The sequence below is a fragment of the Dasypus novemcinctus genome, chromosome 24, assembly GCF_030445035.2.
Source record: "Dasypus novemcinctus isolate mDasNov1 chromosome 24, mDasNov1.1.hap2, whole genome shotgun sequence".
NCBI classification, from domain to species: domain Eukaryota; kingdom Metazoa; phylum Chordata; class Mammalia; order Cingulata; family Dasypodidae; genus Dasypus; species Dasypus novemcinctus.
Genome location: NC_080696.1, coordinates 24,894,313 through 24,917,050, shown reverse-complemented (window position 1 = coordinate 24,917,050; position 22,738 = coordinate 24,894,313). Strand labels below are relative to the sequence as shown.

The 22,738-nt window shown below is 41.4% G+C and overlaps 1 protein-coding gene across 1 annotated transcript; it reads left to right on the top strand.

The window, feature by feature from the left end:
• Positions 1–12,067: 12,067 nt before the first annotated feature.
• Positions 12,068–22,487, top strand: NANP (N-acetylneuraminic acid phosphatase). Its single transcript, XM_004484103.3, has 2 exons — positions 12,068–12,305; positions 18,521–22,487. Exons 1-2 carry the CDS (start codon positions 12,216–12,218, stop codon positions 19,175–19,177), a joined length of 747 nt encoding a protein of 248 aa, XP_004484160.1. The 5' UTR covers positions 12,068–12,215; the 3' UTR covers positions 19,178–22,487.
• The last annotated feature ends 251 nt before the right edge of the window (positions 22,488–22,738 follow it).

Sequence of the window (22,738 nt, the reverse complement as noted above, 5' to 3'; positions counted from 1 at the left end):
TGTTGCAAGTATCGCTGAATATGGCTCCTCAAGAAATGAAGATTGACTGTCACTGTGGGGCCCAAGGGGAGGGGGAAATAGATATTGAATAGATGGAACCAAAGTAAATGTGAGGGCAAAAGAAGTGTTTCACAAGAGTACACAAGGATGGATATAAAACATGTAATATTACACCAAAAACATATCGGGGACGACAGACTAATAATGTAAACCATAATGTAAAACATAGGATAACTAAAAAACTTAGAAAACTGTATAGCCTAAAGTATGAACCACAATGTAAACACAAATGTTACCTTGTTTGAAAGCTATTGTCTCATTATCTGTACATCAGTTTCAGTAAATATGATATGAATAAGTTAAAAGATTATCGCTGTGGAAGGGAAAAGGTTTTATAATGGATATGTGGGAATACTGTATATTGTATAGATGAATTACTGTGATCTAGGGCTCTTGTGAAGAGAAGCTCAATAATTAGGAACAAAGAAAAGAAAAAGATCGGATGTAGAATTTTTCCAAATCAATATGTATTCTATATCTAACCTTTAAACTCATCGCTATATTCCATTTTACTAGTAAGGGAACCTGACATTATATTGGGCTTCACTTTTCAGGAAGTTTTGGATCACAGAGTGGTTCAACAATGGCAGCGGAGGAATACTGGTATGGGATGTTATTGACAGGGGACATATGGTTGACAGGGAGTTATACAGGGCATGTGTCCAGGGTGCATGGAAATGTTTGGATATACTCATAGTGGAAACAATTAAAAACAACAGCTGCAGGGGTACTGGGTTCCTGGCCGGGGGGGGGGGGGGGGGCTCTGTCGTGGTCCCTAGGGGAGCAGCGGCAGTCCCCCAGGTGCAACCGTAAGGACCAGGAAGGAATGAGGGTCCAAAAGTGAGCCCCTGATACTAATGACTATGCTTGTGAGCCTATACACCTGAAATAAGAACAAGGCCTAGAGCAGCACTGTGCCTAAGAGTTACCTCCTGACAGCCTCTGTGTTAACCAAATCTGCCAGTCTCAAAGCCAAACTCAGCATGTAAATGCAATGCCTTCCCCCCAGCGTGGGACATGATACCTGGAGATGAGCCTCCCTGGCACCGAAGGATCACTACCAAGTACCAGCTGATGACGTAACTAGAAAACGACCTTGAATTAAAGGTTCAACACGGACCAGCACAATATCCCTGTCTACGTATAATAACAGGAGTTAAAAATGCTGTTTGACCTAAAGTAAGGGGGAAATGGAAAGAACAAATGAGTTCATATGGCTATGAGTTTCTAAAAAAGAGTCTGGAGGTTGTCAGAAGGATTGCCCTTATGCACACCTGAACAGAGTCTCAGAGACAGATAAAGTAGATAGAACCCCAGGTATTGGTCCTTTTGAGGGCTAAAAGGACCCACAGGTTCTATGGTCATGGCAGATGGGGTTCACTACCATGTCAGTTGGCCCTTCTTTGGAGCTGGTGTTTCTGCGTGATGGAGCTGGACTCAGATGTGATCTCTTTTCACAAGCCTTTCATGCTACTTTACTGGAATTGTAGTTGGTGCTGGGGTTTAAGATATATCTAGGGGATTTGAATCTCTGGACTGACAATATGATAGCCAGGACCTGAGCCTCAACAGACTTCAGCTCCTACACTCTGATTTATTGGACTTACCCCACTCAGCTAACATGGAGTTGAAGAATGTCAACCACCACACCATGGAGCCTAGAGTGCCTACAACTGAAAGCAGGATTGCATCCAGTATCCATGTGGAATCTAAGCCCCCTCTTGACATAGATGTGGAATGGACACAACCAACCCAAGGTCCACAGGAAGGAGGAATACAGTAAGGATTAGAGTGGACTTAATGATATCCTATTCATGAACTATTGTGGTTAATAATCAAGAAAATGTGGCATTGGTGTGAAAAAAGTGGCCATGGTGACTGCTGGGTGCGGGGAATGGGAGGAAGAGATGAGATGTAGAGGCATTTTTGGGACTTGGAGTTGTCCTGGGTGGTGCTCCAGGGACAATTACCAGACATTGTATGTCCTCCCATGGCCCACTGGATGGAATGTGGGAGAGTGGGCTATGGTGTAGATCACAGGACATGGGGTGCAGCGATGCCCAGAGATGTACTCACCAGATGCAATGGATGTCATGATGATGGGGGAGAGTGTTACTGTGGGGGGAGTGGTGGGGTGGGGGCGGTGGGGGTGAATGGGAACCTCATATTATTTTAATGTAATATTTTTTAAAAAATGAATAAATTGAGTAGAATTTGGAAAAATAAATAAATAAAGAGAATTACTCTCAATTGAGAGGTGGAGTGGGCATCACCATCTCAGGGTCTTCAGGATGGGGAATAAAATATGGACTAGAGTGGACTTACATGGTATTCTACTATAGAATTATTGTGACTCTAGCAATGGAAGGAATTATATCATTGATGTGGAGGCAGTAGCCACTGGATTTGCTGAAGGCAGGGAAAGGGAAAAGGAGGCGTGATGGGGGGCATTTTGGGGACTTAGAGTTGTCCTGAATGATATTGCAGGGACAGATGCTGGGCATTATATATCCTGCCATAACCCACTGAATGGACTGGGAGAGAGTGTAAACTACAATGTAAAGTATAATCCATACTGTGTAGCAGTGTTCCAAAATGTGTTCTTCAAATGCAATGCATGTTTCACACTAATGAAAGAAGTTGTTGATGTGGGAAAAGTGGGGGATGTGGGAATTGGGGCATATGGGAATCTTCTATATTTTTTAATGTAACATTTTGTGTGATCTATTTATCTTTTAAAAATAAATTAAAAATAAATTTTAAGAAAGAAAGAGAATTACTGGTTAACATAATCATCAATATAATGAAATAGAGTTACAGCCACAGGTTTCTTCCACTCAGCCAGATCCTTTGCCTCGAGGCCATGATAGATGGTGGGCTATGTATATGGCCTTGGGGAAGCGCTGTAAAAGCTCATTGTTTGCCTTCCCAAGTGAAGGTGAACGAAGGCTGGCTTGACTCTTCTAAGGAGATACTACAAAAAGCATTAGCTGATAACCTGAATTTGGGAAGATGAGTACAGCTGGCCAGTTTGGTCTGGCCTGCTTTTGGGGATCCAGGTGGTGTTAGCCCACTTGTCCATCTCATGCTTTGGTGGATTCTAGCCCCACAAACACCTTCAGCAGAGCCTTAATTAAAAGGAAACCTGAGGAAGCGGCTGTGGTTCAGTTGGGCTCCCGTCTACCATATGGGAGGCTCTGGGTTCATGTCCCAGGGCCTCCCTGTGAAGGCAAAGCTGGTCCATGCACCATGGAAAGCTGACGGCCTGTGCGCCACGGAGAGCTGAAAAGGGAGACGAGCAGATATAGAAAAAACGCACAGTGAATGGACACAGAGAAGAGACAGCAAAAGAAAAGGAACAAACCGCAAGGGGGGGAATAAACAAACAAATCTTCAAAAATAAAATAAAAAAGGAAACCTGCAGGGGAAAAAGAAAAAGCATTAGCAAGATCTAAAACAAAGTGATAAGAAACAAAACTAGGTACCAATTTCTTGCAATAAGCCAGCAATGTTTGGGACCACTGTATACAGTGGTGGTGTTACTTTATTTAATTCACTATAATCTACTGTCATGCTCCATGTTCCATTAGGCTTTCTTACTGACCACACAGGACTACTGAAGGGACTATGGGTAGTTATCATTATCCCTACCCTTTCTAATTCCTTAATGGTAGTGGTAATCTCTTGGCGCCCTCCCTGGAGTTTGTGCTGTTTGGTCGTCACAATTATTTGGGGTGAGGTCACCTTCACTGGTGACCATTTAGCTTGTCCCTTTAGTCCCTTTATTACTCGGATTCAGAGGTGGAATTCTCCTATAATTTGGAGAATGTCAATTTCTAAAATAAATTCAGGTATAGGGGAAATACACACCCTATACTGTTGGGGAGGTAATTGTCCAATTTGTAAAACAAAATTTTGTTGCTTTGCCTAAATTGTTTTCCCTCCATAGCCATCTATAAACAGCACTGACCCATGAAATAGTGCTACAGTGCCATGAGTTAAAGTACATTCAGCTCCCATGTCTACTAAGGCTAATACTCTTTTTCGATTAGTAGGGGAACAACAAATAGTTAACTCTGCATGTGGCCTACATCCATAGGTCCCCAGTTATTGTTCTCACCTGGGGATCTTGACCCCTCCCCTATGGTAGGGAAAGGGTACCTGCCAGACTTCCTCCAGGGAGAAGATTCCTAGAGTTGGGGCAATAGCTTTTCTCCTATTTTCCCTTCTCCCTCACAATACTGAGGGGACAGTTTCAAAAATCTCTTATCCTGAGGGAACTTGCTCCAAAGTTGGGCTGCCTATTTATTATTTCTAGCTCAGTACCCTCAGCAATAAGATCTACTCACATTTGCTTGAGCAACACGATTAGGACCATCATGCTATCCCTGATGCCTACAGCCCAGCCCTCTTTCTCCACAGCCTTTCCTAGTCCCCTAAGTTTGCTAAAACCTGCATAGCTCATGGCATAGGTTACCCCACTAGGGGAATCAGGATTGACACTAGAAGGTCATAATAATGGTTAGGAGCAGTATGTAGCACAGGAGCTTTCATTCCTGAGTAAATGCTTCAGTGTCCAGCCCCATGAAATTGGTGGCATAAATAGCATGTCTTATCCTCATCCCCACAAAATATCCTGTAACTCTTCCACAGATTGCCAGTGAGAAGTGGCATAGGGTCTATCCCCTTCACTAGGCCATGAGGCCCTGCACCCATCAATCAGCTATGCCAAGAATGATGCTGTTTTTGTTTCACTAAAGGTGGTATATAAGTGCTGACATAAAGAAGGGTGAGTGGTAATGGATATCAATTTACTCATTTAACCTCAGAGAGTACAACTCCTTCCACTCCAGTGTCCCATAATCTTAGAAACCAGTTAGGCAGGGACTCTAGATTTCGGCCTGTACCTGTGACCCAAATCACCCAACTCATCAGTGCTACTGTCCCTCACGATTACATGTAACTTTTGCTTGGGGGGGTTGGTCATGTAATGCCTTCCACTTCTGTCTTATTATACAGTGCACATTTGAGGGCTCCTCATCTTCTTCCACTTCCCATTCCTCCTCATTCTTCTCATCTGAGTAGTCATCCGTAAGATCCCATGCCTTAGGGTCGCACCCAGGAGTGGTTAGATCCTCCAGAGCTGGACTCACGGCAGCCTGTGGTCCCTAGCTTGAGCATACCTACAAGCCATGGTTTCTAACTCATCATCAAGTCGGTACAGGTGAGCAGTTAAGGAATCTTTCATTTCTGCCTGTGATAGGCACATATTCCTTTCTAACTTCAACTCTTCTTCTAAGCAGCACACAGAGGCTTTTTGCCACTTGTTCTTCCTCAGTAATCACCCACAAGGTTCCTAACAGAGGCCATGCTATAGCCATCACTATCTGAAGGTCTCCCTTTTTCTTATTTAAGTGCAATTGCTCTGCTACCTGTTGTAGCACAGTTGGTGTACCTGCCAGAGTTTATAGGGTGTCCCCGTACTCTCTTGGTGGTCCCCACTCATCCAGAATGCAGCCACCCCTGCCGACATGGGCATTACAGGCCAACCCAGAATTTCCCCTGAGTTCATGCCTGCTACTGCGAGCAGCCCTTCAGTTTCCTGGTTGGCTTGCCAGTTGTTCCAACCCAATTCCTGAAGGGCCTGAGTTGGAGCAGCTACAAGACCAAAGAATGCACCAGATACTGAGTAAAATAATAAGCTTTATTTGGACTTAGGAACAGAAGAGAGTGTCTGATAGTGGCAGTCTGGAGAATGGAATTAGTGCTCCACAAAGAAGCAGAAAAATGAGAGGACAGAGACATTCCATAGCATATGAGAATAGCGTTTCTGCTAGGGTACCATGACGTGCATATGTGGGGTCTGGTGATGTTATCACTATGTATACAGGAATGACGTTTTATTGCTCTATGAAGAATATGGTTTACAATACCATCTATATATTCATTCCCCTCCATGGAGGGTTGTTAACCGTTAACTTATGTCTGGGTCACATAAGCGGCTATGTGCTATGGGCTTAGGGAGAACCCAGGCTCTAGATCCCCACAGGAGTATATTCAGCAGACAGACTCAAGGTTCTGGAATATACTGAACTGACAGACTTAAGGTGGCACCTTCAACCCCAGAAAATCTCTCATAGAGAAACTGAGAGGTGGAGAATTTTCTTGTTTGTCTGTTTTTCTTTATTATTATTGAAATAATGAAAATGCTTTAATAATGATTGAAGTGATGAATGCACAACTATGTGATTGTACACTTTGGATGAATTATGTGCTATATTAATGTGTATCAATAAAACGGATTTGTTTAAAAAAAATGTTTTTAAAGAATGGTTCCCCCACCCCCACCCAAAAAAAAATAAAACAGGAAAGGGGTGGTAGGATCAGAGCAAGGGGAATCATTCTGGAAGTTCAAGGGGACTCAAACTGCCCAACTTCCTAATTCAATTCTATCTTGGTGATCCATTCATCCACTCAAACGTATGGACTCTGGGCTGGACTTGTTTCTCTTTGAAGCTTTAAAGTGCCTTTAGGGCCTGGAGTGAGGTAGGAAAAACCTGACTGTCTAGCTGTCAGACAAAGAGAGTCTAGTGGCTGCAGAAAGTGCAATTGCCATGCTTACCTCATTCACTGGGGTCCCAGAACCTCTGGCAGTTGGACTCCTTCAGGAGTCCCTTTGTCCTTCGTCCCTGCTGGGTCGCCAAACTGATACCAAGCAAAAGCAGGTTCTTTTCTCCCAATACATCTAATTCCTGATAGACATAGTGGTATCAAAGAGAGAAAAAGTTTATTTGATTGCACAAGCAAAGAAGTACAGTAAGCCTCATGTCAATACTGCCTCCTAGATCTGCAGAAATTCTAGTATTTTACAACACCAGGGTGCAAATGAGTGATTAGGGTAGCGTTTGCACAGGTTCTTTCATTAATAAACATTAAGGTACTGAACTAGGATAGGAGTGGGTACTCTAGGGGTGAGTTACAATGGTACAACCATTATCAGAGAGCAAGGCATCAGGGAGAGGGGGCGCAGAAAACAAAGGTCAGCCACAAAGTTTTTCATATGAATATCAAACAGAAGAAGGTGGAGTGGTCACCCTTTCAATAGAAATGTTCATATATAAAGACAAGATCCATCTGAAGAAATCGTTACAATGGCAAGTTTTTAGATGGAAATGGCCACATACAAAGGATGAAGTCCGTCTAGTCAGTTTCAGTAATCTCAGGTATTAACCTTTGTTATTTTACAATATAAAAGTATCTATATAATGACTTAGCAATCAAAATTATTTGCTCATTCTTAACCCTCAGTGGTTTACAGATTCAATGCTATTCCGATCAAAATTCTAAGTCTTCTTTGCAGAAATGAAAAAACCAATCATAAAATTCATATGGAAGGTTAAGAGGCCCCAAATAACCAAAACCATCTTGAAAAAGAATAAAAGTGGTCTTTTTCACACATCCTGATTTTAAAACTTATTCTAAAGCTACAGTAAACAAAACAGCCATAGTACTTGCACAAGGACAGACACAGAGACCAATGGAATAAAACTTAAAGAGTTCAGAAATAAACCATGATAAACACTTACAATTAATCTCTGACAAGGGTGCCAAGTCCACTCAGTGAAGAATGAATGGTCTCTACAAAAAATGGTACTGAGAGAAATGATAGCCATATAAAAAAAGAATGAGGGAAGTGGATGTGGCTCAAGCAGTTGGGCACTGGCCTACCACATGGGAGAGTTCAGTTCAGTTCCTGGTACCTCCTAAAGAAGACAAGCAAGATGGCGAGCTGCAACAATAAGATGACACAACAAGGAGACACAATGAGAAACACAACAAGCAGGGAGCACATGTGCCCAAATAATTGGGCACCTCCCTCCCACATGGGAGGTCCCAGGTTCAGTTCTCATGTCTCCTAAAAAAAAAGAAGACAAGCAGACACAGAGAACATACAATGAACAGACACAGAGAGCAGACAGCAACTGCAAATAACAAGGTGGGGAGCAATAAATAAATGAATCTTTTAAAAAAGCAAGTCAGCACCTAACTCACCCTTTAAATAATTGTGACAGTTTGAAGCTGTTTTTTTTAGGAGGTACCAGGAATTGAACCCAGGACCTTGTGAAGCACATGCTCAACCACTGAGCTATACCTGCTCCTTGAAGTTATATGGAGCTCAGAAAAGGTTATGTTCTTGAAGCTAATCCATTCCTTTGATTGGATTAGATTCAGTTGGGGCCTTTGATTGGATTACTCTAATGAGGCCTGTCCTAGGGCAGGTCTTGGTCCTCTTACTGAGATCTCTTATAAATGGGAGGGAAAAAAAGCCACAGACTCAGAGACACACAGAAAACGTGGCAGAGATACAGAAATCCTGAGAGGCTGAGAGAGAGAGATACCAGAGGTCAGAGGCACAGACAGAGGTCTCAGACAGGCTGACAGAGAGGCCTGGAGGAGAGGGGAGAGATAAGCCATATGCATGATCACCTACAGCTAAGCTTAGGGACAAAGTAAGTCCCGAGGAGAAAGCAGAGACCCAGACAAGCAGATGCCTCCATGTGCCCTGCCACCTGGTAGGGTTCCAAGATCACCAGCAGCTGAACTTCAGTGAAACATCTCTGACGATGCCTTGATTTGGACATTTTCACAGCCTTAAAACTGTAAGCGTTAAACTAATAAATTCCCATTATAAAAGCCAGCCCATTTCTGGTATATTGCTCCCAGCAGCTTTTGGAAAACTAAACAAAAAATTAACACAAAATGGACCAAAGATCTAAATATAGGAACCAAAACTATAAAATTCCTAGGAGAAAACATAGGGTAATATCTTCAAGAACTTGTGTTAGGCAATGGTTTCTTAAATTTTACACCAAAAGCATGAACAACAAAAGAATAAACAGATAACTTGGACTTCATGAAAATAAAACACCTTTGTGCATTAAAGGACTTTATCAAGAAATAAATAGTATGATTATAATATTGTTTAAATTAATTTTAAGTACCACCTTATGGCAAAATGTTAATTATAAGGAAAACTGAGTAAGAAGGGGGTATATGGGATTAATATATTCAGCTGATTTTTCTGTAAACCCACAAATGCTCTAATTAAAAAAAAAAAAATCCACTGGTGATGCACTGCCCCAATCAAGGTGGCAGAGTGAGTAGCTTCAGATCTCCATCCCTTCATAGAAACTTTGAAAAACTAGCCTGAGCTAGCAGAAATTTCTTTTTCAAAGATCTGGAAAACATTTAAAGGGTTGCAGAAAAAGGCAGGTCCTGAATCGAAAAAAAACAACTTAAAATTGATAGGAGGGGAGAAGATGTGGCTCAGTGGGTGAGCACCAGCATCCCACATATGAGGTCCCGGGATCAATCTCTGGGACCGGTACCTTAAAAAAAAAAAAAAAACCTGATATGAAAATTTCCCCATGGCACCATATCTGGCCTCTACCCCATCTTCTGGCCTGCTCCATACAGAGCTAGCCCATGCTCCCAGTGTGGGTCCCTGGTGTCAGTTCCAGAGGGGGTGAGGAGTAGCCCTTATGCACATACTGGAGCATTTTTGTATGTCCCAATATATCTGGTCATGGCCTGAGAAACTGAAGCGGGACACTTTTAGGTTAGTATAGGCAAAAGGCAAGACAAGTCATAAAAGCTAAGACCCAGCAGAAAACAGGGCCATGAAACCCCACCTGGAAACCCCCAGAGGGAAAGGCTAAGCATAAAGGTGGAAAGACCCCACAGAGACCCTAGTCACAAGGTCCCACTTGGAACTCCTTCCAGGTGAAGCCCCAAATAACACCAAACAGGCCTCCCCATTGGTCCTGGGTAACCTCACAAAAAAAGGCCCCATAATAGAGCTAAAAAGTGGGGTAACCATTCAGAACAGCAAACAGCTGGGGCTCCTCCCCCAGCATTAGGAAAGAGGAGGAGTGAATAATGACTTTAATAGTTACCTCCTGACCCCGAATGCTCTCTCCTGCCTAGAGGAGCCCACATCCACATGTTGGGTGCTTATTTCCGTGCTTTTCTCCCATTTCTCAATAAACTATTTTTACTAGTCTAACTAAACCAGTATGCCCTTAAATTCTTTTAAGTAACATAGCCAAGAACCTAGAGGAATCCAGCATCCCCCAACTTCAAAAGTATACCACGGGAGCAGATGTGGCTCAAGCAGTTGAGCACCAGCTTCCTACATTGGAGGTCCTGGGTTTGAGCCGCAGTACCTCCTAAAAATTTTTTAAAATAAAATTAAAAATAAACAAGTAAACAAATGAAAAAAAACAACTCAGGGGAACTGATGTGACTCAGTGGTTGAGCACTGGCTTCCCACATACAAGGTCCCGGGTTCAGTCCCCAGCCCCAGTACCTAAAAAAAGAAAAGTGTATCACAACATGGTGAATGTGATTAATCCCAATGAATATCTGGAAGTGGTTGAAATGGGAGTTTATGCTGTATGTTCTACAATGAATGAAAGAAAAGAAGGAAAGGAAGAAAGACGGGAAGGAGGGAGGGAAGGAGGAAAACTAAAGAGACAATGACAATTAATTTAATTGGAATATGTGCTCCTGGACAGGATCTAAACAAGGAGGAAAAAAGGTTCAAAAGGACATTATTGGAACATATTTAAAAATTGGACTATGAATTATAAGTTTTATATGAATGTTAAATTTAACTTGATAACTGCAAGATGGTTACGTAAGTCAATATCCTTATTCTTAGGAAATACACAAAGCAGTATTTAGTGTTGAGGGAGCATGGTGTATACAACCTACACGCAAATGTTCAGAAAAGGGGGTAGATGAGATAGATGGATAGTGAAACAAGCTGGTAAGATAGGTAATCAATAGATCTGGAACCTGGCAAGAAGTCCACGTGTCATTCAGTAAACCCAAGATGGCTGCTATAAGACTCTCACAAGATTCCGCAATTCAAAATGAGATTTCTCTGGAAACCAGCAGCATTGGATATTCCTCAGGGCCTTATTACTGGGCACTCCAGGGGGATTGATGGGTGGGGTAATCAATCAAAACAGCAAACAGAACTCCTCCCATGCCATAAGCAAAGGGGCGGAATAATTAATGGTTTTAAAAGCAAGTACCAGGGTCTCTTGCACTCTCTTGCCTTTGCCCTGTCCTGTTGCCAATCCGTGTGCCTGTTCCTGCCTTCTGCATCCTGCTCTCACCATTTCCCCCCTGCCCTGGCCGCCTCGCAAGTAAAACCTGGGCATTTATCATCTATAATGGGAAACCATAGTCTGTAAATCAGCCCACTTTACCACTTTTCAGCCCCTTCCTTTCTACCTGGGACCCATGACCTGTTATTTTCTCCCATTTTTCTTCCCTCCCTACCTTAATAAATACTAGCCTAAGTCTTAAAATTCACTTCTGCAGCATAGTTAAGAACCAGACAAAATTCAGTTACAAATAGATTGATGGATAGAGTGATCTCACTAATGTAACAATGTTGAAATTGGTGGACCTGGATAGTCAGAGGGATGAGGATATGTTGGAATTCTCTAGGTGGGGTTTGTATTATTTTTGTAACCGTGTTTCAGGTTTGAAAGTATTTCAAATTTTAAAAGTTAAAAACAAAACAAGATTAAAAAAAAAAAACTGACCCGCATGCCTTTGTCCCTCCTCTAGTGCTCCTGCCACCAGTAGTGACCCACCCCTTCACCACACATTTGGGACATTGGGCACACAACCTCAACAGCAACTCAGGGCAAGCAAAAGATGTCTCCACCGACAGTTGCTCCCCAAGATATACCCATAGCCCGACCAGAAGGCGGCTTCTTCTCAGCTTCCCTCCCCAGGCAGTTATATTGTCCTTCCGGCACATGGAGTGCAAAAGGTAAAAGCGTTAGGGGGCACAGGATATACGAAAGAAAATAGCCTGCCTTCAGATACAGCCACCGATCCCCAGAAAGCCACGCACTGCTTGCAAATTGCACAGACCATTGATTCCAGAATCTCGCGGGAACTCGCCGTTCTCAGGCGCTGACGTATATCGCGGGAGTTCCGGGGAAGCTTGGGCTGGGGAAGCCTGAGCGCGCGCGCGGCCCGGGAGGCTCAGATGGCCCTGGGGCCCCGCCCTCAGGCCTGTCCGGCGCTTGCGTGGAGAGAGTCAGCGCCTGGCGGGTACAGCCGGCGGGATGGGGCTGAGCAGGTTGAGGGCGGTTTTTTTTGACCTGGACAACACGCTCATCGACACCGCCGGGGCGAGTCGGAAGGGCATGTTGGAGGTAACGTCGCGTCCTGGGCACCTTGCCCACCCGTCCCCACTGTACCGCCCCGGGTCACTCCGGAGGGCCAAAGGCACCAGTCTCTCTCGTGCTTTGAGACCGGGGAAGGCGGTGGAGGCCCACACCTGTCCCGGCGCTGGAAGGAGTGGGAGGGAGGAACCAGAGGCGGGTGCTTCCCCCAAGCCCACACCAGAGCACCACAAATTGGGTCGCTTTAAACAACAGAACCTTATACTGTCAGGAGGTCAGAAGTCCGAACGAAGTCCAGGGGTCTGCAGAACCATGCTCCCTCAGAAGGCTTAGGGAAGGCTTAGCCCTGCTCCCTCAGAAGGCTTGCCTCATTCCAGCTTCCGGGGGCTGTAGGCATTTCTTGACTTGTGGCAGCATCACTTAGTTTCTTCCCTTATCTTCTCCTGGGCATTTTCCCTCAGTAATTGTGTCTCTGTGTCCCATTCTCCCTCTTTTTATAAGTTCTTATATAAGTTCTTTTTTTATAAGTTCTTAAAGTTAGCTCCTGTGCTTAGGGACCCAGGAAGATTTCATTAAAACCGCCATGTTGGGAGTGGATGTAGCTCAAGTGTTTGAGCGCCTGCTTCCCATGTAGGAGGTCCTGAGTTCAATCCCCGGTACCTCAAAAAAAAAAACAACATCCAAAACAAAACTGCCATGCTGGCAGAGTTGCTGACTAGCATAGAAAGACGGTCACACCATGTCCCAAGATCTACCAGTCTGGCTCTTTATCAGGACCAGTTTGGATCACCCAGGAGGAGCACCCAGGTTCTGTGTGATTGAGCCAGCAAAGGGTCTCCCCCCACAACATTCTTTTTGGTGGATCTATGAGGACACTCAGATAAGGCAGCTCACTTTAAACTATCAGTGGCAAATCTGGACTTATTCCCTGCATCAGAATCAACTCCACAGAATTTTCTTAACAGAAATCCCCTACTGTCCTCCCTGCTGTAGATGAAGCCATCAGTTGATTTCTGAGATGACACTCAAAAGTCCATGCTGCTCAGGGCAGTCCTTCCATGAAGCATTGCCCGGCAACATCCTCTCCTGTCTATACCCACAGATGCCTTCAAACCTTTCCCATACTTCTCAAGCCCTCCTACTCTGCTCCTGCTTTCCTTCTGATGTCTCTTAAAAGAAGAAAACTGAGTATTATAAGATACAGGAAAAAAACAATTTTTAAGTGATAATCCTTCTAACCCCAGGTCTGTGTCCCAACCTCTTCATGCTTTACCAGTTAGTTTATGTCACCCTGGATATCTTCATCCTCTCCCTTGTTACACGCCCACGCCCCCCCCCCACGCCCCCCCGGGCTACATCTTCAGGTCTGTCCCACGCTTTTAAAATTAAAGAATAAAAAGAAAGCTTCCCTTCAACCCATCTTCCTCCATTAGATGTTGTTTTCTCTGGACAGCCTTCCTCCCCACCCCCAGGAGAAACTGCCTGTTATCTCCAAATCTCTACCTCCTTTTTACTACTAAGTCCATTGCAATTTATTCTTTGCCACTAAAATCAAATGGACTTGTCAAATCATTTGGTACCTCCTGAATTGACAAAATCAGTGGACATTTTCCAATTTAATTAATTTAATGGCATTTGACCCTTTTGACTGCCCTTTCTATCTTGACCTTGATCCCAGGTCCTAGTCTATATTGCCTCCGATATCTCTAGCTGCCAATAATACTTGTCCTGGGCAGGCCAAGACCAATGTCTTGCAATTAAATTCTTGTTTTCTTTATGTTGTAGGCCAAGAGCTCAGACTTTAAAAGATAAATCAGATAGATTTCCATTCAAAACCCAGCTTTCCCAATACTTAACTGAAAGTGCCAGCAAGTTCACTGCTCAAATCCTTATTATAAAGTTTGAATAATGATATTAGTCCTTATAAACCCTATCATTTAGGTTTGATATAATGCATGGGAAGCACCCAGTGTTCACTCCGTGAGTTGCACCACCAATTCATTCTGTTTTCCTATACAGCTGTCATATTGGTCCCTCCTTGCACATACCCACTGCCTTTGTCTTAGTTAAAGCTGGCCTCATCTCTCATCTGGATTATTACTATGGTCTTGTCTCCAGGCTTAGCACTTCCAGGTCATCCTCTGCATTCCTGCCACAATGATGTTTCTAAAACAAAAATCAGATTGTATTTCTTCCTGATATTTACTCTCACTTGTATCAGCACTGTTTTGTCAAATGACTTAATGCACCTGTCAAACTATTTTGTGCATCCAGATGCCTACAACTAGTGAGCTTCTTGAGAGGGAACAAACTGTCTTACCTTATTTGACATGTAGTAAAAGGTGTCAGAATGCTGGATAGAAATGCTGGCTTCCAGAGTTCCAGTATGATATTGATTCTGCTGTTACCCCTTTTTTAGATATCCTAGCATATGGGCAGGAAGTTTATCACAGAAGAATACAACACTCCTAGATAATGGACGGTTCTGAAGTGACTTGCCAGTTTTCCTAAATCATTCCGAAGGGAGTGTGAGAGAAGGAAGAAAGGAACAGCCATTGCCCTGTTCTTGGAGAAAAGGCATCATATACTGACCAGCTTTAATTTTTTTTTTTTTAACCATCTGGGAAAGTTATTTCTGTCCTTCCTTGTCAGGCCTGTCTTTAAGAGTCATTACTTAAGAGGAAGGCTCTGTAGAAATGTAAGGTTTCTCAGTGAGCAAAGTAGAAAAGATGTCTGCATTTGTGAGTTTACCTTCTAGTGATAATGACTGGAACATAAATGTATTTATAAATATGGTAGAAAAAGTGGAGGGAACAAATTACAGATTTAAATAGGTTGGTCAGGCTAGGTCTCCTTAAGAAGGTGATAACAGGAGGGCTGCTTGAATTGTTAGATTGAATGTAGGCAGTCCTCATTTTTTGAGCATGTATTTTTTTTTTTTCTTTTTTTAGAGATGAGATGGTTTTACAGAACAATCATGCATAAAATACAGGATTCTTATACACCACCCTACCAACAACATATTGCATTGGTGTGGAACATTTGTTACTATTGATAATAGCACGTTTTTAAAATTATACTATTAAAGTTCATGGTTTAACTAGGATTCACTGTTTGCGTAGTGAATTTGCATGGATTTTTTTTAACTTCTATTACCATATATACAGTCTAACATTTCCCCTTTTAGTCACATTCAGATATTTTAGTGCCATTAATTGAGTTCACAATGTTTTGCTATCATCACTGTCATCCATTACCAAAACATTTTTATCATTCCAAATAGGAACTCTGTGTTTTAAGCCTTAACTTCCCATTCCTTATCCCCACTCTGTTCCCTGATAATTTATATTCTAATTCTGACTCTGAGTTTGCCTATTCTAATTGTTTCAAATCTGTGAGATTAGACAGTATTTGTCCTTTACCATCAGGTTTATTTCACTCAACATAATATCTTCAGGGTTAATCCATGTTGTCACATGTATCAGGACTTTATTCCTTTTTATGGTTGAAAAATATTCCATTGTATGTATATACCTCATTTTACTTATCCATTCATCAGTGATAGACACTTGGGTTACTTCTATTAATATCTTGGCAGTTGTGAATCATGCTGCTCTGAACATAGGTTTGCAGATATCTGTTTGAGCCTCTGCTTTTAGTTCTCTACTCTAATGTTTCCTTCCTTCTGTTTTCTTTAGGTTTGGTTTGCTTTTCTTATTCTGGTTCTTCCAGTTTTGAGGTTAGGTTTCTGGTTTTGTTGTAGAAGTTGAGAGAGGTTTAATTATTTGCATATAGCCTATATTAGTTTGAGGTTTTCTTTTTTAATGTAAGCATTTAGAGTTATAAGTTTCCGTCTCAGAATTACTTTTGCTGCATCCCATTAGTTTTGGTATGTTTTATTTTCATTTTCACTCACCTCAGAATATCCTAATTTTGCTTCAGATTTCCTCTTTCACCCATTCGTTGTTTAAGAGTATGTTATTTAATTTCCACATATTAACTTGGCATTTCTCCCTCTTCTTACTGATTTCCGAATTCATTCTATTGTGGTCAGAATATACATTGTATGGTTCCAGTGTTTTTTTAATTTATTGAGATTTGTTTTGTGACCCAACATATGGTCTATCCTGGAGAATGATACATGTGCACTCAAGAATCCTAAATATATAACATATAGCATATAGTTGGGTCATGCTTTTTTATCCATTCTGTCAGTTTCTGCCTATTGACTGGAGAATTTAATCCATTTACATTTAAAGTCACTACTGATAATACAGTTCTTCTGCCATTTTGCTGGTTAGCCTTTTAAGTCTTAAGCCATTTTTGTCCCTCCCTCTTTCATTAAAGCCTACTTTTATATTTATTTGCCTCCTTGTATTGTATCATATTGAGTGCCTTCTCATTTCTGTCTGGATATAGTTTTCATCTGTTTTCCTTGCGATTACCTTGTGTTAAAATTTAACATCCTATGTATAGAACAATTATATTTGGTTTGATACCAACTTAACTTCAATATCATGCAAACATATTTTTCCTATACTTCTCTGTCCCCCCACCATTTTTTTTGGACTTGTTACCACTTATATTTTTGTACATTTTATGTCCCAGAACCAAGGTTTATCATTACTTTTATGTGTTTTTATTTTATCACCTGTAGGAAATAAGAAGTGCAGTTACATACCAACAATATAATACAATAATATTGGTATTTATATCTTTATGCTGCTTTAAAACTTTCTTACCCTATGGAATGACTCCTTCCATTTTATTTCTACAGTCCTTCTTTTTTTAAAGATTTATTTATTTATTTAATTCCTCCCCATCCCCCGGTTGTCTTGTTCTCTGTGTCTGTTTGCTGCGTCTTGTTGTCTTTGTTTCTTTGTCCGCTTCTGTTGTCGTCAGTGGCACGTCAAGTGTGGGCGGCGCCATTCCTGGGCAGGCTGCACTTTCTTTCACGCTGGGGGCTCTCCTTAGGGGTGCACTCCTTGCGCGTGGGGCTCCCCTACGCAGGAGACAACTCTGCGTGGCAGGGCACTCCTTGCATGCATCAGCACTGGGCATGGGCCAGCTCCACACGGGTCAAGGAGGCCCAGGGTTTGAACCGTGGACCTCCCATGTGGTAGACAGACGCCCTAACCACTGGGCCAAGTCCGTTTCCCTCTACAGTCCTTGTTAACACAATTGTCAGGGCAGTCAATCCAACATTTTCTGGTGATTGCATACCTACTTCTTTGCCCTAAGAACAAGGAATTGAAATCTCCAGCACCTAATACAGTAATGTAAAGTCACGCATGTGAGCTTTGGAAGTAGGCAGGCATGTGAGCTTTGGAAGTAGGCAGGTATGAAGTCAAATCCAACACTTAGGTAGTTTTTATCTGGCTTTGGGCAAGTTACTTAACAATTCTGAATTTCTCTTTCCTCATCTCTGAAAGGGAACTCCCTTGCAGAGTTGCAGAAAAGGTTAGAGAAAAAATGTTTGGGAGCTTTTGACACAATATTGGCCTAATTGGGATCCCTTGTTTGTTGATGGGTCAAATGGATAAAAGTAATGTTAGGGAAAAAAAAAAAAAAAGCCAAGATAAAGAGCTGTGGGAACTTGAGAGAGGAAGTGCCTTATTCTGATGAGGGATTCAGAATCCATATAACAAAGATTACTGGAAACTACTGGCAATTTTTTATCAGAAAAATCAGGTTTGGAAGAAGCACTAGATCATTGAACCTCTGAAACTCACAATACATGCTTGATTCTGTACATAATTGGGTCCCATTTTATATAGTGGTCAATTTAGACCTTCAATTTATAAAATGATGGTAGATGAAAAAGGGTTCGATCAACTAGTATAATTTTTTTTTTTCTGGAAAGAATCTAAATAATGGTTGTCAGAAATTGAAACTGTTTTACAAAATATAAGTTTTATTTTCACATCTTCATGGCCAGAATGAAAGATAGTGGACTTAAAACAGCCACAAGAAGGATTTTTATTAGGTATATACAAAGAATCTTCTGAACTAGGAATTGATAAAACAAGCTGTCTAGAGAGATGGGGGGAATCTTCACTCTGCTATTCTTTAAAAACAAGGCTAGTCCTTCCAGAAAAACTGGAATAATAGATCAGCCTTAAAGCAGAGGAATTAAGTCAGAATCTCTCAACAACCTTCTGCTCTAGGTTTATAGGATCACAGTTTCTCAAGGTGTGACTATTAAAGACTAAAGTGTGTTAATGGAATTATTGTCCTTTATTTAGGTGATAAAGCTCTTACAGTCAAAATACCATTACAAAGAAGAGGCTGAAGTTATCTGTGATAAAGTTCAAGTTAAACTCAGCAGTGAATGCTTTGATCCCTCCAAGACATGCATTACTGACCTAAGGATTTCACATTGGGAAGAAACGATCCAGGAAACAAAAGGTGGTTCAGCCAATAGGAAATTGGCTGAAGAATGTTATTTCTTATGGAAATCTACACGCTTACAGCATATGACACTAGCAGAAGATGTCAAAGCAATGCTCACTGACCTTCGAAAGGAGGTCCGCCTACTTTTGTTAACGAATGGAGACAGACAGACCCAGAGGGAGAAGATTGAGGCTTGTGCCTGTCAGTCCTATTTTGATGCTATTGTTGTAGGTGGGGAACAGAAAGAGGAGAAACCAGCACCTTCCATATTTTATTACTGCTGTGATCTCCTCAGAGTTCAGCCTGATGACTGTGTGATGGTTGGTGACACTCTGGAAACTGATATACAAGGAGGCCTCAACGCAGGGCTGAGAGCAACAGTCTGGATAAACAAAATTGGAATAGCACCACAGAACTCATCCCCTGTGCCCCATTATATAGTTTCTTCTGTGTTAGAGTTACCTGCTGTCTTACAAAGTATAGATTCCAAAGTCAATATGTCAGCCTAAAGTACCTAAAAGAATTTTGGAGTAGAATTACAAGATTCGAACTAAGAAAAATTAAGGTATTCCATATACTATGGCCCAATTCTGAGATACATATTATGATTTGATGGCCATTATTGTGAGGGTCCTCTAAACCCCCTTGCTTTTAACTTTTGACAACCAACCATTGAATGATATTTATATTTGCAAATCCAGATTGTATTAATGTAAATTGCTTTTATTAATGTAGTTCAGAAAACTTGAATATTCTGTTTCTCTGTGACTTGAGATTTTTTTAAATAATTTCATTAAAATGTTTAGTATTTTGGTTCCATTCCATAAAAATACCAAGCAGGATAGCTTGCAGATGGCTGCACAAATATAGGCTTTAATGCTTTAATATTCTGTCTTAAAAATAGTTTGTTTTTAAAATAGATATTCTAAAACACATTTAATAGTTGTTAAAGCAACTGATTCAGTTAATATGAAGTAAGTCCTAAGTTAAATGCAAGTAAAGATATTTCATAGTTAAATTTGTATATTTTTCTTTTTAACATGTAAACAATATTTTTGTCTACTTTGTATTCTACCCCATTATGACTGTATTTTTCTACGTATGTGTGTCCCCCTGTTTTTGTGGTGTGTACATGACAAATAGATTTCTCCAGTAAAATAAGCTGTTAATAATAGCTTATTCATTTTGGAAAACTTAACAGCTATTCCATGATATTTTGATATCTTTTCAGAGTGAGCCTCCTGATGGTCTTAAACTCTTATGGAAGTAATTTTACTTTCTTTTCCCAGGGACACAATATGGTTGAAAAAGACTAGACTGTCTTGCTGGCATAAGTATAAGCCATTTGACACCAGAAGTTATTTTCTTTCTGTCAGTCCCTAATTAGCAGACTTGCCCAGTCTGTTCTCTATTGACTGAATATATTCACCCATATGATGAAAACTAATAGAAAATTATGAAGCGTTTCCTGGCTGCCATTTTAATACTTGAGTGAGTCTTCTTAGATTTCCCATTTGAATTAAATCTCATGTTTCTCACATTTTTAGAAATACATCAGTGTTTCACAAATTGCTCTATCAAATTCAGGTTTCACATCGAGCTTAACAGTGGCTCCATAACAGGGCTTTTTTTTTTTAATTATTTATTTTTAAAAATTACATTCAAAAAATATGAGGTCCCCACTGCCCCCACCCCCCCCACCCCCCACAGCAACACTCTCTCCCATCATCGTGACACATCCATTGCACCTGGTAAGTACATCTCTGAGCATCACTGCACCCCATAGTCAATGGTCCACATCATAGCCCACACTTTCCCACGTTCCATCCAGTGGGCCCTGGGGGGATCTACAATGTCCCATAATTGTCCATGAAGCACCACCCAGGACAACTCCACGTCCCGAAAACGCCTCTACATCTCATCTCTTCCTCCCATTCCCCAAACCCAGCAGCCACCATGGCTACCCTTCCCATACCCATTCCACATTTTTTCTGTGGACATTGGATTGGTTGTGTCCATTGCACATCTATGTCAAGTGGGGGCTTAGATTCCACATGGATACTGGATGCACTCCTCCTGCTTTCAGTTGTAGACACTCTAGGCTCTATGGTGTGGTGGTTGACCTTCTTCAACTCCATGTTAGCTGAGTGGGATAAGTCCAATAAATCAAAGTGTAGGAGCTGAAGTCTTGTTGAGGCTCTGGGCCTGGGTGTCATATTATCAGTCCAGAGATTCAAATCCCCTAAATATATCTTAAACCCCAGCACCAACTACAATTCCAATAAAGTAGCATGCAAGTCTTGTGAAAAGAGATCCCCTCTGAGTCCAATTCCATCACGCAGAAACACCAGCTCCAAAGAAGGGCCATCTGCCAAGGCAATGAACCCTATCTGCCATGACCATAGAACCCGTGGGTCTCTTTATTCCTCAAAAGAACCAATACCTGGGGTTGTATCCACTTTATCTGTCTCTTAGACTGCTCAGTTGTGCATAAGGGCATTCCTTCTGACAACCTCCAGACTCTTTTTTTAGAGACTCATAGCCTTATAATCTCATTTCTCCTTTCCATTTCCCCCTTACATTAGGTCAAACAGCATTTTTAACTCCTGTTATTATATGTAGACAGGGATATTCTGCTGGTCCATGTTGAACCTTTAAGGTCATTTTCTAGTTGCATCTTCAGCTGGTATGTGGTAGTGATCCCTTGGTGCCAGGGAGGCTCATCCCCGGGTGTCATGTCCCACGCTGGGGGGAATGCACTGCATCTACATGCTGAGTTTGGCTGTGAGAGTGGCCACATTTGAGTAACATGAAGGCTATCAGGAGGAAACTCCCAGGCACAGTGCTACTCTAGGCCTTATTCTTATTGCAGGTGTATAGGCTCAAAAGCATAGCCATAACAGGGCATTTTGTAACCAGAAAGTGTTCCTTTCTCTCCAGATCATCAGGGTAGACAGTCTCCTGATTCTTTAGCCATAGTTGGAGTAAAACGGTTAATTAAGGAAAAAAACTATAATTTGGGTGGGTATTTTGATTTTTAAAATCTTTGTATAAGAAACTATTAATACTAGTGTAAAATATTTAACTGTATGTTGGAATATGTAATAGCTGTGATTCCTTTAAGATAGATACTCAGAGAATGAAATTAGATTATTCCAATCTGTGATCCTATCTGTTTAGCCAGTCATTTTCTGTCTGTCACCCAGAATTGGTTTCTCTGCCATTGTGTGAATGACCTGTTAGGTTTATTTCTCACTCTTGATTTTTCAAAATGTGATTGTGTGCTTGATTATTCCAGAATGCTGTTGCTGTGAAGCTGAACATTTGCACAGGATACAGGTGTGCCCACATGACCTTGATTATAATTTAGCTATTTAAAATGTCCAATTGGAGGGTTTTGGAAAAAAAAAATTATGGACATAGTTTCTCTAATAGATTGATGTTTAATGCTGAGCGGTTGTCGTTTTAGCAGACCCACAGGATGGGTGTAAGAGGCTTCATATTTATTACACTAAATGGTAAAGGTTCAGAACTTCTAGATCATGATGGAAATCTCAACAAGATAGCGCCAGCATATCATGTAAGTAGTTCTTTAGCAAAAGTGATCTAGGGAAAAAAATGAAATAATTAAATGGCCTTGTCTTTGCAGTTTGTATTCTGTATACTGCAGTAATGCAGTATTACATTCCATTTGCATCCTTTCTTAAGGAAAAATTTTATGGCTTTCTACCGTCTGAGTGGGATGTTACAGAAGATAATGGTTTTATTAATATAATTTATTTTAGAACCTTTACAAGTAAAAAAATGCTATAGCAATAATACCTTGTCATCTTTTCTCGTAGTTTCCCCACTGAAGCATAGTCATACAAAGCCCTAAATTCTGAATTGACCAGTGGCTATCCCAAACCTATAGTCACATTGGTAAGTCTAAAGGAGATTTGAGGGGAAGCCTCACTTAAAATACTGACAAAGGATTCACGTGGTCCAGTGCCATGTCCACATCCACTCACTGTCACACAAACAGTTCTCATGGTGCCTAGGACCCAGTGGATGCTCAGTAAGCAATATAA